A 17502-nucleotide genomic window follows, 5' to 3' on the forward strand; every position below is an offset into this window, starting at 1 on the left:
GACTTACTGCTGTGGCACAACAGTTTTAGACATTTTTTTGCTTTTGTATGCTGTACAGGGCATCCAGGGTGCTAAATTTGGAGGGCATATTTTGGTATTTTGTTGATATGTAGTTTGTGTGGGGCAGTCTTGTGCCAGGAAACTGTTCCAGCAGAGATGAGTGAAAGTGTTTCTGGAGCTCTGGAGTAGAAGAGGAGGTAGCTGAGAATCACGAAGTTGTTATTGAAGGAATAAAACAAGTACATGTGTATTTGTGTGAAACAGACTGCTGGAGAGGATTTAAGATGGTACATAGTCCATTTTTCCCAAACTGTACTGTGCTTGTTACTCATTTCAGTTTTGGAATGGTTTTCTTTTTCTTTCAGTTCTATAGGTGCTGGTGCAAAAACAGTGTAGCAATGGATCAAAGAAAAAATGATAGTTTTGTCCCAAGTATCACGCAGCTGGAAGATTTCCTGACAGAACATGACTCCAACGTGGTTTGGCTGCTAGTAGGTAAGGTTAACTCTTCTGTTTTGGTTAAATTTATTCTATGATACCATAACAAAGGATTAGCATGACAGTCAGCTACAATAACTTGTAGTATGTGCCTACCTGCCGTTTAATCTGGTGTAGTTTGGAAAGTGATCCAAGGACTATTGTGTTTAATGACACAGCTTCATGACTAAATTGTGTGCCACAATGAGCCTTTAAGCCAAGCTGTCATTCTATCATTTATGAGCTGGATTTGTAAACATTCCTGATTTAGGTATGCTGATTTTTATTTTTTTTAGTGCCATTGCTTATATTGGTATAGGCATTTTTATTCATCTATAATCAAGTGGCTCAAGGACTGCAAAATAAATACGAAGTTGTACTCAGTACCATGTAACAATACTGAAAGCATGCAATGAATTCAGACTTTTCCAAAGGTAGAAAATGCCTGCTTTCCAGCCTTGACTCTTGGACTTGGAGCGACGGGCAACACAGGATCAACAATTTTATTTTTTCACTTTCACTTCTGACAAGTTAAAGCCTATTGGCTATTGACATACTGGAATTATTTTTCAGTAGGCCAAATGAAATAGAAAGGACATAGGTTAATTATTTGAGGGTGCTTACTGTTTGTTATCTGTTTCACTTTTAGTGTGTTGAAATAGAAAGTTTGTATTCAACATAGAGTTCTCAGTGTAGTCAAGATGAAAATAAGGAAGTTACTGGTAGTAGCTCATGGTAAAATGTGGAACAGCTGCAAATAGATCTGAAAATTTTGTCTTCAAAAGCTTTGACTTGCTTCCTGTTATGAGGTTTGGATAGAAACATATTGGAATGATGTTTATTAACTGACCCAGTTTGAACCAGCCTTTCCTCCTTTGCTTTTATCTGCTGACCTATGGCATCCTGTTATAAGGGAGCATAAAAAGATATCAGTGTTTTCCTCTCCTGAATGCTGGAGCAGCTAACTGCTGGTCTCAGGAAAAGGTGATGAATTTCAGAAATGAATGTGCTCCTCAAAGAGCCATTGCTCACTTCTGGAATCATTTTTAAAAATCACATGCAGTAAAACTTCTGAAATGCAATTTCCAAAACTTGATTTCAGTGAAGAGGCTTTAAAAATCAGATATAAAAATATAATAATGAAATTAATGAAGTTTATGGGATTTGGTGAAGGAAAAGGCTACAGTTGGTGGCAGACGTGAGTCTAGTGCTGAAGGCAATTCATCAGGACTGGAAGGTGCACTGGCTTCCCAATTTTTGTCAGTATTGTTTCACCTTGAGAGGGCACCTTCTTGACTGCAGCCATCTAGCAGTGCCTAGTTGAACTTTAACCTCAAATTAAACTCCATGGACCCTCAGACTGTGAGTCATCCCACCTTTCTCCCTCCCCACGGAGGACCAGCAGGGAGGAGCTTACTCACCTGAAAGTGGGGGAAGTGAGCACTGTCCTTGGAGTGTGCCTGCCCTCAATGCCAGCTGGAGTTTCTTTCCTGGGATGTAGCTTCCACCCTTCCTGTTCCTTCCTGTGTCATCACCCACACAGATTTGGTTTGTTTAACTTGTCAAGCAGCTTATTGCCCTAGGGTATGAGCTGCTTGAATTTTGGTCACACTGGATCCATTTTCTAGTAAGGAAATGACAAAAGTCATGGGAGTCATTTTCACCTTCTCTTTCAACAAAGTGTTGTTATGAAGCAGTGGAGTATCCCACTGAAAAAAATAAAGAAACAGTGGAAGAACAGATAGGTTTTGCAACTATTTTTTTTCCCAGTAATTATCTGAGCTTTCTTCAAAATTAAGGCTCCTATGTGTTTCTGCACTTTAGATTTTCCATAAAAAATTTCCATTTTTAGCATAAATAAAAAAATTCTGTTACAAAGTTCAGGTTTTTTCCCTATTCTGCTTTGGGTGAAACAGAATGGTAATTATCAGTAAGGTGAATTAGAACTAGTCCATTCCTTGGCAGTGCCATTCCTTTTGGATTTGTCCTTCTGGAAGCTTAGAGAACCCTTGTAATTAGAAATAGGTTACTAGCTCTTAATCAACTAAAGTAAAAATTACTTTGGGGATTAGCAGACCTAATTTTTTTTTTTAAACCTGTTTCTCATTGGATTGCTATTTCCTTTTTTCCCTATCAAATTCCATGCTTGAACTGTAGAGGTATTTCTGCTAACCCAGGGGCTGATGCATCTCTCTCAGGAGGCAGCATCGTAGGAAATGGTTTTGTATATGATGTTTCCTGTGGTAATGCATGAAAGACTAGAAATTTAAGTTAGAGTTCACAATTTGGAGAAGAGTATGGAAGGTATGTAGTGTGACTTCGGTGGTGTTGGGGTTTTTTAGGGTGTTCTGAAATAAATGTTCATGTGGAACAGTGTATGTTTCAGTTCAATCTATAAAATCTAACTTCCTAGAATGGTAAGTGACGTAATGAAATAATGTGGTGCCTTCTGCAGGTCCTTTGGGAGGACAGGTGTTTTTTATATTGGGAAATGCAAGAGCATTCCCCAATATAAAGAATCCATAATTTTCTGGACTTCCCATTTCCCCCTTTCCCCCAATCTCCTCATACCCTTCTCACACTGTCTCTCTGAAAATACCCATTGAAGTGTCCCATCAGTTTCAAATTTTTTGGATAGCAGAAAGAACACTGCTAAGCCTCGTAGTCCTAATAGGTAAAGTTTTTATCTGGGTCAGTGTACTTTAAAAAATGCTTTAATTCATTGTAATCTTTCAACAGCAACAATATTGTCCTGTGGATGGATTATCTACCTAACTTACTATAATTCCCGGAACATTGGACTCATTTTAACGTTGGTTCTTAACAGATTATATAAACATGGCTACATCCATATTGGTAAGTTATGATTCATGTAATGCCACTCTTTGTCTCTGCTGTTTATCATACCTCAGCTTGCTAAAAACCTGAAGTAACCTCAGTGTTCCTTCGTTAGAGTGATTTGAAAACATGCAGTGGGTTCAAAGCAGAGAGTCAAGCATTAAGTCCCTGTTCCAGCACTGCCCTTGCTTTCTAAATAAGCTGTCAGCACAACTAATCACAGGTTGATCCATACTGGGACTATGATATGTAGAATTGATACTGGCTAGAACATTTTGCATCAAAATCCATTAACTTTTTATTAAAATATTTTAAACTTTTTTCAATAAAACAGGTCAGTACAAATCACTTGGGCACTCACCCACTTACAAAAATATCTGGTGCTGAGTCACAGAGGGCTGTAGCCCAAAACCTTACTGATCACACTTGTAATTTTCTTTCACTTGCTCCTCTACCTTCCTCTGTCTGCTTCACAGAATAGCAATGACTTCAGTTCTGGACTTTTTCTGCAGCTATACCTCATAAATGTAATGAAAACTTAAAACCAAAAAATCCCCCTCACACTTGGCCTGCCACAGACACCGTTGCAATTCAGTTCCGTATATCCTCAAGAACCTAAGAACTGAATTCCAAACCATGTTCAAATCCAGCTTTTTTGAAGAGCAAAATAGATGAAATACTTACTGGCTGCTACACTTGATCTATAGGCTTTTATTAAAATTTCTCTGTGAAATGGCCATTAATTTAGGACAGCTGATATGGCTGGCCAAATATGTGGTGTTCTTTATGAACCTCATCAGTAAGCAGAACATAACATTAATTAAATCCAATGATTTGCAGCTTGGTTTCAGTTGTTTAATGTTGATTTTGGGTTTATGTTTTTGGTTTTTTTTTTTTTTTTTTTTTTTTAAGTTATGGTGTACTTTCTGTGAGTGAGGTAAACAGCCTTAGGAAAAATCTGGGCTGTTGCATTACCTGCTGGTCTTTTCATACTTATTAATCCTTCTTGCTGCAAACATAATTTGTCATAATAATTGGACCAAAATCCTTACAAGCCATTTAAAATTTTTAAAAACAGTCCCTCAGGAATCTTTGTTCTTCTAATTATGGTCTTGCACACAATGTCCTGAAACTCCAAATGTTCAAAACAGCTTTTCTAATTCTTTTGAGATTTGCATGGCACCTGGATGTTTCTGAGTGACTCATGTACCTCAGGGGCTTGGTTGTATTGTTGGGTGGTGCCAAACCCAGCATCCCTTAGTTGTGTACTTTGTCTTCTGTGTTCTGAATCTCTGACATGCCTTCAGAAAAGGAGCTCAAGATACCCAGTTAACCCATTTCAGATAATTGAATGCTGTATTCTCTCTGTTCACAAAATCAACAGCTTTAGGGTAATAAGCATTTTTAATTTTTTTTTATAATTAGGTTCCTTTTCATTTTCTGTGCTGTCTGGAAAAGTCATGGTGCGTGAAATCTATTTCATCACAGAGGACATGTCCATCAGGTACGGATTTCCAGGGGAGTCCTCCTGCTAAATAAGTCTTTTAAATACAGGTCTAGATAGCCCAAATCAAAATGTAGCTCTCCAAATGAGCAGCATATTTATAAGTGTTAGACTGTCTCTTTTGGTGCTAGTATTTAACACTCCTACATACTTGGGAGCTCATTTGCTGCTTTTGCCTTATAATTTGGAAGTGAGTGCTGGATAAGATGGTAGTTGTCCTATCATCTTATATTTGTCAAATAAATCACTTTGGAGTGTGAAGGAGAGCTGTGTTTTCATTTATGTCTTTGACTCCTTTGTGCTCTTCCTCTTAAATCCAGAAGATTCACGTTGGCCAAGTAGCTGGCATTTACTTACTGGGATTGAGAATAATTTGTTTTGTGAACAGCATGCCAGCAAATAGTTAGTAGTTTTGATTCTTGCTGTTAAAATTGGAAAGCCTTGAGGAGGCAATGGATATGGGGTTTTATATGAGCTTCAGCTAAAGCAGAAATTGTGTAATAGACCATGTGCTGTAATGCTTTGTGCTTTCATGTTGCTTGTAGACTGCCTCAGCTGCAGCTTTCTGCACAAATTGCTTGTAGGATGTTGGATTGCTGCTCTCCCAACTTCTGTTTAATTCCAATTTATTTGATTTAGAATTCAAGATGGATTTATCATTTTTCGCTGGTGGAAGATGTACAACCCTAAGCAGAAGCAGCACGGTAGGTTTCCCAATAAGGTTTCAAAGTATAAATTTACAGGTAGCCTACAGAAACACACTTCCTTTGCACAATCACAGGCATGTAATTGCTTTGTTATTATGTACCTGAAGGTCCTCAGAAGGTATGGATTTGTTCACTGGTTGCAGAATAGATGCAATAAATACAGGATTCATTATCGGGGACATGAACCCTTCCTGACACAAGCCATTAATCTTAATAGTAGCCTTCATTAGCTGGAGTCCAAGCATAATTGTCTCTGTATTGAAGTTGATAACTATGATGAATAGAGATGTCTCATGTTCTGCAAGTGATTTTAGTTTGAGTTTCAGTGAGTGTTGCGCTTTCAGTGATTTTAGCTAAAGTGTTATGGAAGGGGATGTCCTTCAGGGTTTGACAAGCCTGTGTCTTGATGAAATCTGTGGTTACAGAAGTGGGGAAGTATAAAAAAATTCATTTTTCTTCCTTATCCCTGGCTGAAGATGGATGATTAATACAGATGCAAGAGATTAATTCTATCTGCAGAAAACACAGAGAGAAAGCATAAGTAGCCTGGGGCTGTGTTCTTAATCATTTATAGGATCAGAATCTTGTTGGATGAGACTCTTGGTCCTGCTTCTCTTGACTTTTGGAGCCATCACAGCTCCATTGCTCATTCAAGGAGGTCTGGAAATGTCAGCTATCTACAGCTGAGTACACTAATTGAGAGGGTCATTGAACTTTGGAGGGGTTTTTTTTTCTCACCTTGCCTTTGGAAGTGGCTTCTGCTGGTGTGAAGCCTCTTAGACTTGTCAGCAAGCTCATGGAGCTGTTGCTGTGTCAGTACCAACTCAGCAGTGGCAGCAGTACTGCATGCAGAATCAGTCAGGTGAATGTGAGACACCACTCTGGGCAGTGATAGGAGTTTGGAAGAGCTGCTCATTTCTATTTGCTTAGGCACTGCTCACCCTCTGAGGTGGTAGGGTTCGATTCAAATTCACTATACAGTAAAAAAGCCATTCAAGAAGTGGAACCTAGTCTTAGAGTTGATGAGATTTTGCCAACCATGGGTTACTGTCCAATGGGTTTTCATAGGATTGTCTTCATCTGCCAGTTAAAACATATTTCTCTAGTGGCTCAGAGAATGAAAAATGAATTGAATTTAATGCAGTGAAGATGGTTGCCCGTCCTCTATGGTGACTTTTTTGCTTGGCAGTATTCCAAGGCGTTTACGTTTCCTGCTGGCATTTAAGGCCACATGATTAGTGGACAAATAATCCAAGTAACCACAGAAGTTAGAGGTGCCCAGGTCTGACAAAAAATGTAATGTGACTAAAATGCTCTTTAAGTGTTAAGTCATGCTGGGACTTGAGGTTTTGGATATGACTGGGAAATGGAAGTGGTTTAGGAACAAAAGCTGGAGGATCATGTTGTGGATAGTGCACACCCCAATGACTTGGCTTAGGTGCCACAGCCCATTATCATTATCAATTGTGAAACAATCTGGTAGTTACTTGTGCATAGCCTACATAAATGCTTCCTTGAATAATTTAGTATCATAACATTCAGATTTGCTTGTCTCTTTTTCCTAGCCCCTTTTTGTTTCTTTTCCAAAAGTGTTTTAGCAAACCAAATCAATGTGTGGAGGTCAAACCTTATTTTTGTTGTTAGGAAAAAGAGATACTTGTCTCTTTAAATCCCCTTTAAAGAAATGAATTAGTACATATGATTTCATTTAGTAAATCAAGTCTCATGCTTGCATCCAGGAATTGAAAAATTACATTTATTTGTGTTCTTGATGCTGCTGAGATCTCCCAGGTGAGCAATTGTATGTCCCAATCTTTGTCCATGTCATTCTTTGCCTGACTCTTATTGATGCAAGTTAAGGTTGGCAACAAATGGATTTGATGGTGCTTTTATTAAAACAGGAAGGAACTGAAGCTGGCTCATTAACTTTTCTCTGTCTCCTGTTCAAGAAACCTGTGATGTCAATGGCTTCTGGAAACTTACTTTCTATGTGTATATATTTTTATAATAATATGGAAGTTTCTGGTACTTTGGGTGTGATGGGGCAGAAGTGGGTTGTTGTTGGGACAGTGTTGCAGAGATGTGTGATTTTGAGGGACAGATGAGTTCTTTATCAAATTGGGTGCATTTTTAATCAAGCAGATGTCTCTAAACCTTGGATCTTGGGCATCTGAATTTCTTCCTTTGACCCTGACCACAAATGTTTGCTCTGAGTTTCAATTTCTCATGTCTTTGGGAAATGCTGCCTTCAGTTTGTACCCCCTGAGTTACAGCTTGGGGACTGCTGTAATAACCATTGATTCTTCAGCTGCCTGAAGTCTGTTTGACTTAGAAAGACCAGATGAGGTTTTTAGAGCAGCTCAGGTCTCTTGAGTCAATGTGTAATGGGCACTCTTTCAACTGGGTAATTAGGGGGAAGTGGTGCAAGCTTTTCCCTCACATTAACTGCATAATTAGGTCACACTTTCTGAGGCAAAAGTATGTCAAAGTATGTCACAATCAGCTCTCTATATGATCAGCAGATGTCAAAACAGGTTTTAAGGATCAGAGAGCCAAGCTGATAGAGCAGTTGAAATCTTAAATTTGTGAGAATGCTGACTGATTGTGCAAAGTGAATATGATCTGGTTAGTTCTGCATATTCATGTTTTCTGTTTCTCTGTAAAAGAAAGCTTTTTCCCACTTCAGGCATGCTGTACTAGGGAGCTTGGCTGGAAAACCATTTGGGTTTTGAGATGGAGTTGCTCTCAGTGATATCTGTGCTAAAAGGCAGAAATTTTTGCCGAGGCTTCTGTTGAAGAGAGATATTTGTTTGTTTTCATACATGAGACTGAAAAACTTTATTTACCGTTTTGTGCAGTTTCTGGATTTATTTTTGGATTGTGACCTAGGGGCGAAATGTATTTCAGATTTAATATTTTGTATGTTGCTGCCTTATTTGCCAAGTTTTACTGATTTGCTTAGAAAGCTGTAATTATTTCGTGGAGTTTTTTACTGCTTTTTAATATGTACTTCAGCAGCTGTTCAGTGCTGTGTGGATTGGTTTTGCAAAATGTGCATTTTTGAGAAACTGTAAATATTCCAAGGGAATGTTGAGATAGAATTAGAGCCTCTTTTCCTACTATTTGGTTAGATCCAAAGGCAGAAACTCGACTGTATATTATGGTGAATGACTTTGAATTTCACGTGTACAACCGCTCTGAGCTTTATGGACAACTTCAAGAACTCTTTGGCTTGGATCCCACAATAATTCCATCAAAGAAAGATGATGAGAGAGCACAAGTGAATGGGAGGCAGAGAACACACACCAATCTTGAAAGGTAAATAATTATTAATTTTGCTGTTTTGTTGATGCTTTGTTCTGCAAAGTGCTGAACTAATTGGGGAATGTTTTGTGAATGTGTGCTCTGGAGGCCAAACGAGGGAAGCACAGCTGAGAGAAATTGCACTGACAAGCCTGACAGTCTGAATCTTTTCCCTTTCCTCAGATTTGCTACCAGTAATAATTAAAAAACACAGCCAACAAACCAAGCACTCTTGTTTAATGATCAGAGACAGGCTGAAAAATCTATTTGAAATACAGTGTGGAGAGGAAGCATGTGTTGAAGAGGATTATGCTGGCAGAATAATAATGGTTTTGCTCAGTAGAAGTAACAGCTGCTTAAGACATTGAATAGGCAAAATGTGAGGATCTCTATGGTCTTCTGTACAGCTACACAAACTGTTTTCTGTTAATTCCTCTTTTTGGGGTACCCCAGAAAACATGGAGTGGAAATCTAAGGAGTTTTACATGGCTTAGGTGCAGTGCAGTCAGACGTTCCATGATCAGCCTCTCTTTGGGCAGGACCTCACCAGACTGATTTACTGTCAGGAGCAGAGATGATCTAATGAGACTTGAGTCCTGCCACTGCTGCTGGCCACTTGCTAAATTTCAGAATGGCAGCTGCAGGATGCTGTGGCAGTCCTGAGTTTGAGTAGGAGCTCTGCCTTCCAGCCTGTCTCGTTGTGTTTTTATCTCAAGCCCTTATTGACAGGCACAGGAAGGATTTCTGCCTTTGAGGAGGATGTGTCTTGGGAAATGAAAAATCCCATGCCTCAACAAGAGTATTTAGAACAGGCCAAGATCCTCTGAGGAAGATTTATTTAACTATTGCTCTGAGTTAAACAAGACGTGCTTGTTTCCTACCTGTGTCAGCACCAAGGTGTGGCTCCATGTGCTTCCTGCTGTTCTCCTAGGCTTGGGAAGCCTGGCAAGTCATCTGCTAGCAGGTCCTTTGCAGGAGGCACGCTCCTGGGGAAGCAGTGTTCCCCAAGATCTGTGTCCTGATGACCTCTAGAAGAAAAATTTCCTTGGTTCTTCGACAGAAAACACAAAATAATAACCCCCTTTTTTTCTTTTTTCTTTTTTTTTTTTTTTTTTTTTTTGTTTTAGTGTTAAAGTGAAAACAGAATCTCAAGACCCCTCTTCTTCATGGAGGTCACTTATTCCAGTCATTAAAGTCAATGTGAGCACGGTGAGTGAAAAGACCCTTACAAGGAAACTATTTATCAGTATTTCCTTAAAAAAAATTACACTTGTCATTCATTTTTCTGACACATTCTATTTAAAGTTTTTCTTTGCGTTCATGCTTTTAAAAAGTTAAAATTACATCATCAATATTCCCCTGACAGTCACAAATCCTGCTGGTGCTGGTGGAAACATAGTTGTTCTAACTTCTGGGAAATACTCATGCCTTAGATTTAGTAATGATTTCCAAAATATCACCAAGTAATTAAATTGTGGGTATTGTACAGTATGGGGTGTATTGGTTTTTTTGGCAGGTGTTTGGGGTTGTTTTGTTTTTTTTTCCCCCTGCATGTTTTAATAGGAATATTTGGACACATTGAAAGTTGATGTTACATCCCAAAACCACACTCACTCTCAAAAACCTCAATGACCAACAGCAAAAAAGAATCAGGAAAACTGTTATTGAGTTAATAGAGGAAAAAATTCAGAGTTGAACATACAGGATAATATTTGTAGATGTGCACAGGTTATGTCCAGCCCTTTTGTCTATGTTCTTCATTTGCACATGGCTGGTTCAACTGCTTTTTTATAGGCAAATAAGTACTTAGAGGTAAGAGTTTGAGTGTAATGTAAGAGGTCAGTGTCAATAGATATGTAAATATAAGAGGGCAGTGATTACCAGTGAGTTATTTGGTTTGCTTTTTGATTTAGGGTCGTTTGGCATTTGGGAATCATTATCAGCCACAAACACTTTGCATTAACTTTGATGATGCCTTTTTGACATACACCACAAAACCACCTTCAAGCCACCTTGATCAGTTCATGCACATTGTGAAGGGAAAATTGGAAAATGTTCGAGTCATGCTTGTTCCAAGTCCAAGATACGTTGGTCTTCAAAATGATGAGTAAGTTTGGGGTACTTTTGTATCCATATTATTTTCTTATTTATTCTAAGTACGCAAAGAAAAGAATGTTTGCTGTGCTTCAATGTGTTTATTTTATTCAGTGTGTTTGGACAGTTGCCATTTGTTACCACTCTGAAGGTTCTTGATTTTGGATCTTTGAACAAATTTCATTTATGGAGAAAAGCACTGGTTTTCTGTGTTATTCTAGGTTTGTATTTTTTGTGGGTGTTCTGCTTTATTAAACATAGAATCAGAAAGGGTTGGAAAGGTTTCTTTGAAGGCCATCTAGTTGAACCCCTCTGCAATGAGCAGGGGCATCCCTCAACCAGATCAGATTGCTCAGAGCCCTCTCCAGCCAGGCCTTGAGTGTTTCCAGGGATGTGGCATCCTTTGTCCAAGGTCTGCTTTCCTTCTCTCAGGTACAAGAGCTGTACCCAGGCTTTGCCAGCACTGAATTCTAGCTGAAATGCAAGGTTTAAGGTGTTGACTTTTTAAAGCTGATTGGTGGTTTAAGAAATACTAATCTAAACCCCAAACTGGGCAAAAGCTGTGTAATACTTGGTAGAGGGGAAACCATGTTATCTTTAGAAGACAGATTGCTGATCCTTTTACCTCTGTGTGTTCTGCATAAACAGGGTTAGGCAGCTTGAACAAACTGAAGGAAGTCAAACACAAGCCTGAGTGCTTGCATGAAGTAATAAAATAAACTGTACATCATTTGTACCTTAATTGGCTTTTTATCAGCCAAATACTGTTGTTTGTAACATGGCTTTATGTTTTTCCAAGAACATTCTGTGGCTGTGCAGAGAATCTTACTCTTCCAACATGACGACAAAGGAAATTTCTGCAACTAATATTGAAAACAAACAAGATTAAAACAAAATAGGATTAAAATACTCAAACTATTAGCTTTTCCTCCTGCTTCCTCTAAGTATTTGCTTTTTATGCTTTTACATTCCCTGTAGCTCATGATGGCTGAAGGATGGCATCTGTGAACAAATGTGCTCTAATTTACTGGGCAAATTCAAAAAATTGCCCAATTGACTGGAAATGGAGAATATTTGATTCCTTAGAGCCTGCCCTCTTACACTGCTTTGGCTACAATTTAAGCTGGGTGTTTAAACTTACAGAAATTCTTGCAGCCAGTGAATGTATAAAAAACAGCCAAGTGGCTTGATGATGTTTGTAGCAGACTGACAAATCAATACAAACATCAGCATTGCACTTTGTAACACAAAATGTCAGTTTCCAAACATCCATCTCAACACTTTTATCACTCTTTGCAAGTAAGTCCATTGAAATTGAAAAAAAGAAAAAAAAATGGTGCTAGGGAAAGCAGGTCAAAGTGGAAGAAGTTTGGAGGCAGCAGGCTTAAGGTTCAGGATAGATTTTAGGGAATACTTTAAAATGATAATCTCAATTTATTGCCAGTATCTAGTTTGTGTTAAAGTATTTGATCTTTTGCTGCTGTTAATCTCAAAGTAAACTTAGTTTCAAGGTTCCTGCTCTGTTGCTTTTAAAGAGTTTCTGGCAGTACATGATTGCTGCATCTGCTGTCTTCCCTGTTTTCCAAGGTTTTGTGCCTTTGAAAATGAGCTGTGGTGATATGTGCTCTAATAGGTCACACTCTTCCAAAGTCTTAGGAATTGTCTTTTTTTGTCAAGAAATGACAGTTTATGAAAGTGGCTGAGAAGCTTCAATAGTGTCTTTTGCAGTAAAATCAAAATTATTAATATGTAAATCAATGTGGGAAAGGGATTGTAATATACTAATATAATAGTATTAGAGAAATGTTTCATCTCTTAATTTTATCACTTAGATCCTTTAATATTGAGGGAAGTGTTATTGAGGCAGAACAGTTTTTTTTCTTTTTTTTATTAACTAATGGTCTAATTACTGGAAGTCTTGTCCCTTTGGTGTAGAGGGCTATTTTAGTGAGAAAACAATTAGCAGGTGAAAGAACAATATAGGACAAGGAGAAAGGAACTCTTGACTGAAAGAAACACTGAAAGTAAAACTTCAGTAGTTACTTGTGGTTTAGAATATCTGAGAAATACCTTTGTGGAGAAGAACCTGGTATCTTCATGCTTGAGTTAACTAAACTTTTAAGTTATTTAATCTAATGGTTATAATAATAGCAGCAACATTGTGATCAAGGGTTTGGTTTTTTTTCTCAAATCATTATGCAAATCCATTGTGCTTAATATGTTGCATTTAAAATTACTTGAATTCGTATAGATCAATCTTAGTGTGTGGATTTTTATTCTTCATCTTTTCACTCTTTCCTTGCAGACCCCCAAGGCTGATGGGTGAAGGTTTTGTTGTCATGCAGTCCAATGATGTCGATATCTATTACTATATGGATGAACCAGGTACAATCTGTTAAATACAAATATAGTTTATTCTTTATTTAAAGGTGAAAAATCTATATGCCAAGAGAGCTAATGCAATATTTTGGAGCCAATGAAAGTATCATAAATATTCTTTTCCTCTGACTGCCCTTGAAGTATTGCCTGAATCTTGAACAAAGAAAACACATTTGGTAATGGTGTGTACAGGTGTAGGATAGGTGGCAGTTTTGGATCATTTTTGGTCATATTTCTTGGCCTTCCACTGGAAGTGTGCATTGAATTGTGTCTTGATATTTACATACTGTAGTGCTCTCAAATAACACTGACATGAGGACACTTTATTTGTCTTGTGCTTAAGCAAACATTTCTCTTGCTAATTTGAAGCAGCTTCCTTTAAAAATGTGCTTAATATTTTATGCAATACAGGCCTTGTACCAGAGGAGACAGAGGAAAGTAATGATGGAGAAGCCAGCAATGAAGACAGCAAATTACAGGACCTGCCACCATGCTGGGGTTTGGACATTGTGTGTGGAAAAGGGACAGACTTCAACTATGGGCCTTGGGCTGATAGGCAGAGGTATGACCACAGTTACAGCTCTCATCTTAATATCCAGTATTACTGAGAAAGCTTTCTGAGGTTTCCATTGTGTGATTGCTCAGAATTTGTGTGTTTTAGGGTAGATCAAGTCTGAAAGAAGTGTCTTGCCACAATGGTTTAAGCTGAGTAAATTCACTGGTGTTTGTCTTGTTGGCCTTCCAAAGTTAGGATTACTTTCATTATTAAATTAATAGATTATGTTCCCTTTTTGCAAGCAAAGTATTTTTGCTGTTTATCAAGTAAAAGGTTTAACTTGTTATTTGGTGATCTTTGGATTTATCAAGCTCCTGTTAGCTAATATGGGAATAAACTGCATATTGACGAGGAAATTTTAGGGAAGCAGAAATCTGGCTATGAAAATAATGAGGGAGGAATAATTTATCCTTGCTTAGCATAATCAGCTGCTTGATGTTATCTCCAAAGTATTTATTATCTAGCTATTTTAATACAAAATATTAGCCTAGAGTTCTATTGTTCTTCACTTGGCCCTGGATGTTTTGTACGTGAGCATTTCTGGTGAGGACAAGAGGATTGTTTAGAGAGTGAAGGACTATTAAGCAAAAGTGACATAATCAGTGCTTTCCCTCTTTTCCCCTGTTAATTACAGGCTGGTACTTGGCCTTGACTAATTCTCCTGTGAAACTGTTATGATTTCCTGTCTCAGGAGTGTGAGGATGGCAGCCCAAAGAGTAGTCATTAGATATGATAGTGCATTTAAGAGAAAATGTCGCTTTCTAGAACCTTTTGCTAGAAATATGAGGTCAGTGAATCATTAATGATACTTTTAATACTCCAAAGAAAGCTTGCCCTATAATGGAATGCTTTTTATAATCTTAACTGGCTCAGTAGAAAGCAGTTTAGTGCAGAATGCACAGAGTTCCTAGATAAATACTAGGAACACTTATGCATCTTGCTGTGGATAGATCATGAAGGTCTGGAAACTTTTAAACACAACAGCCAGGTGCTGGGTGCAGGAAGGAATTCCACCTCCTTGAGTCCTATGTCAGCTCTGCTGTCTGTGCTTCATCACTCTGCCTTTGCTGTCAAGTATTTCATGGCACATTCAGCTATAAATCTGTAGAAATGTGGCTTCCATTCTGAGGTCCTGAGGTTTGGTGTTTTCTTCATTTCTGGGCTTACATCCCTTTTTTATGCACAAACTGAAGAATAAATAGATGACTTGCTACTATGCTTTTGTAACAGATTTTGTAAACCAAGGATTAGAAATAAGAAAAACATGGTTGGTTTGCCTTCTGAATTAACTTGCAGACAAAAGCCATACATTTTAAGTTCTGGCCATTGACATTTTTGGAGATTTCAATAATGAGTTGGAAGATGAAGTTGGAATGATGAAGCTAGTCAATAAACATTCTTCCTTATCACATCCACTGGTTATTTAAAGACTCAGCTAAGAGGAAGATTAGTTAAATGAACCAAGTAGATGCACAAATATACATATGTATTTCTTCTGAGAAAAAAACAACTTTTTTTTTCTCTTCTTCTCCACTAGGGATTGCTTGTGGAAGTTTTTCTTCCCACCAGACTACCAAGTTATGAAAGTCTCAGAAATTGCTCAGCCTGGGAAACCAAGACAGATCCTTGCTTTTGAGCTGCGAATGAATATCATTGCAGATGCCACCATTGATTTGCTTTTTACCAAGAACAGGGTAAATAATGAAACTTGATCAAGAAATTAACTTTGTCTGCTGTGGTTGCACTGTGCTTTTTGGTTGTGCACAGTTTTACTTGTCTCAGGTGTTTCTTACAGAACTATCATTTTAAAAGCTGGGTGATTTTTATCTTAGTTTTTTATAATTATGAGCAAACCTTTCAAAGAGAAATTTATTATTAGAGGCATTATTTTAGTTTGTTTTAAGCTCTAAAGGTACATTTTAAGCCATGCCAGCTCCTGCAGTTTTGGGGCTTCATGATCTGGGCATGTCCTGTGCAGTCTTAAATTCTGATGAAGCTCACCATGATGGATAAAAAACCCTCAATTTCTTCTGATACTTCTGAATGAGGAGATGACACTGGGGGGAACAAAACTTGTCTGTGTAGGGGTTGGGATTTTTCTTGCTCTTGTTGCTACTCTTCTAAATGGGGTACAGCATCACTTCCTTGTACCCCTGTTTTGTTCTTTTGTGGGGGGACTGAAAGGGTTAGAATTGTAGTGTCAGACATGTACATTAGTCTGTCCTCCCAGGCCTTGGGTCAGAGTATTTTATGCTGTTTCTCTAACTGGACTTCAGTCAGCATTTGTAAAACCTAAAAGAGGTATTTTATTCTTGTTAAACCTAAAAAAGATACGTTATTTTGTATCAGTATGTATTGATAGTTCATTAGTGATTTTTCTGAAGGAAAGGAAGACTTTAATCATCAGGTGCTTTAGTCCAGGTGTGAATACTGGCAGCCAGAGGCATAAATAAACCTAGAAATCACATTTGGACTGTTTTGCTTTCTTGCAATGCAGGAAACAAACGCTGTACATGTGAATGTTGGGGCAGGATCCTATTTGGAAATAAATATTCCCATGACAGTGAGTGAAAATGGTGAGTTAAGGCTAAGCCAGATTTGTTTCCCTACTGTTTTTCCTGAACAGTTATCTTAATTCCTCTGTGTGTCAATGTCTTGTAGTGTTTTTCCTTCATAATCTTGAGATGTGTATTCCTAAGGAAGGGAACAAAAATACTTCCTTGTACAGTTCACTGCAAGATATTAAGGCAAATATCCCTCAGGGTACTTCTTGGTAGTGGACTGCTGAAATCACTGGTAAAAAATTTTTAAGTATTGATCTGACTCTTGTGTCTGAATGGTAATTTGATGACTTTGGTTTGCCAGGCTATTCACCTACAATTAAAGGGCAGCTCCTCCACGTGGATGCCACCAGCAGCATGCAGTACAGGACTCTCTTGGAAGCAGAAATGCTGGCTGTAAGTGTGCATTAATAAGCACAAAGCTTCGGTCTCTAGAGGATTTTCAATAAAGAACTTATCTGCTTTTCTGTGGCGTAGTCTTTAGTTTCTTAATGCAGGAAAATGCCTTTTTAATGTGTTTTGCAGGACCTTAATATGTAAGGAAATTATATATATCGACATAATGGTGCATGTGTGTAACCTTCAGTGACTTAAAAAGCACTAACTTGGTGTATAAATTACCTCTTTACAAATGTTGCCTCATTTACTATGTAGCCACATGTTCATACAGGCTTTGCCTTCATTAATGATTATGCTCACTAGCTCTGCTGAAGCATGTGTGTGCACAAGTACTTAAAAGCACTCAAGTGTGCTTGAACTACTTGAGACATATTTAATACTCCATTACTCTGTTTCCCTAATATTTCACTTCTGCAGTATTGTAGTTGTGTAGATTACCCTTCTTATTGGCTTTTAAATTATCTTATTTGAGTGATGTTTTTAGTATTTGAATTTGAACAATATATCAGTGATTGAAAAATACTCTCTTCTGGGGGATTTTCTGTTGGTGTATTGTGGAAAGTGATGCTTTTAATGAAAACTGTGCTTTTTAAATTGCTTTGTACATCTACAGCAGCAGATGTATCTGAATCTCATACTATGCCTTTCCAAATAAATGAATACACCAACACTTGACCTTCAAGC

At 37.9% G+C, this 17502-nt stretch overlaps 1 protein-coding gene across 10 annotated transcripts in view; it reads left to right on the top strand.

The window, feature by feature from the left end:
* BLTP1 (bridge-like lipid transfer protein family member 1) overlaps window positions 1–17502 on the top strand; it is an 87550-nt gene that overhangs the window by 7949 nt on the left and 62099 nt on the right. For all 10 annotated transcript variants that reach the window (XM_059843725.1, XM_059843727.1, XM_059843732.1 and 7 more), the window contains 12 exons: window positions 366–495; window positions 3217–3333; window positions 4741–4819; window positions 5459–5523; window positions 8658–8844; window positions 9957–10038; window positions 10743–10936; window positions 13229–13308; window positions 13714–13864; window positions 15396–15552; window positions 16356–16434; window positions 16724–16815. In XM_059843725.1, coding sequence (XP_059699708.1) covers window positions 399–495; window positions 3217–3333; window positions 4741–4819; window positions 5459–5523; window positions 8658–8844; window positions 9957–10038; window positions 10743–10936; window positions 13229–13308; window positions 13714–13864; window positions 15396–15552; window positions 16356–16434; window positions 16724–16815 — 1380 coding nt within the window. In that variant the 5' untranslated portion in view covers window positions 366–398. Of the gene's footprint in view, window positions 1–365; window positions 496–3216; window positions 3334–4740; window positions 4820–5458; window positions 5524–8657; window positions 8845–9956; window positions 10039–10742; window positions 10937–13228; window positions 13309–13713; window positions 13865–15395; window positions 15553–16355; window positions 16435–16723; window positions 16816–17502 lie in introns of those variants that run through there.

The sequence above is a fragment of the Haemorhous mexicanus genome, chromosome 4 (assembly GCF_027477595.1).
Source record: "Haemorhous mexicanus isolate bHaeMex1 chromosome 4, bHaeMex1.pri, whole genome shotgun sequence".
In the NCBI taxonomy this organism is placed as follows: Eukaryota; Metazoa; Chordata; class Aves; order Passeriformes; family Fringillidae; genus Haemorhous; species Haemorhous mexicanus.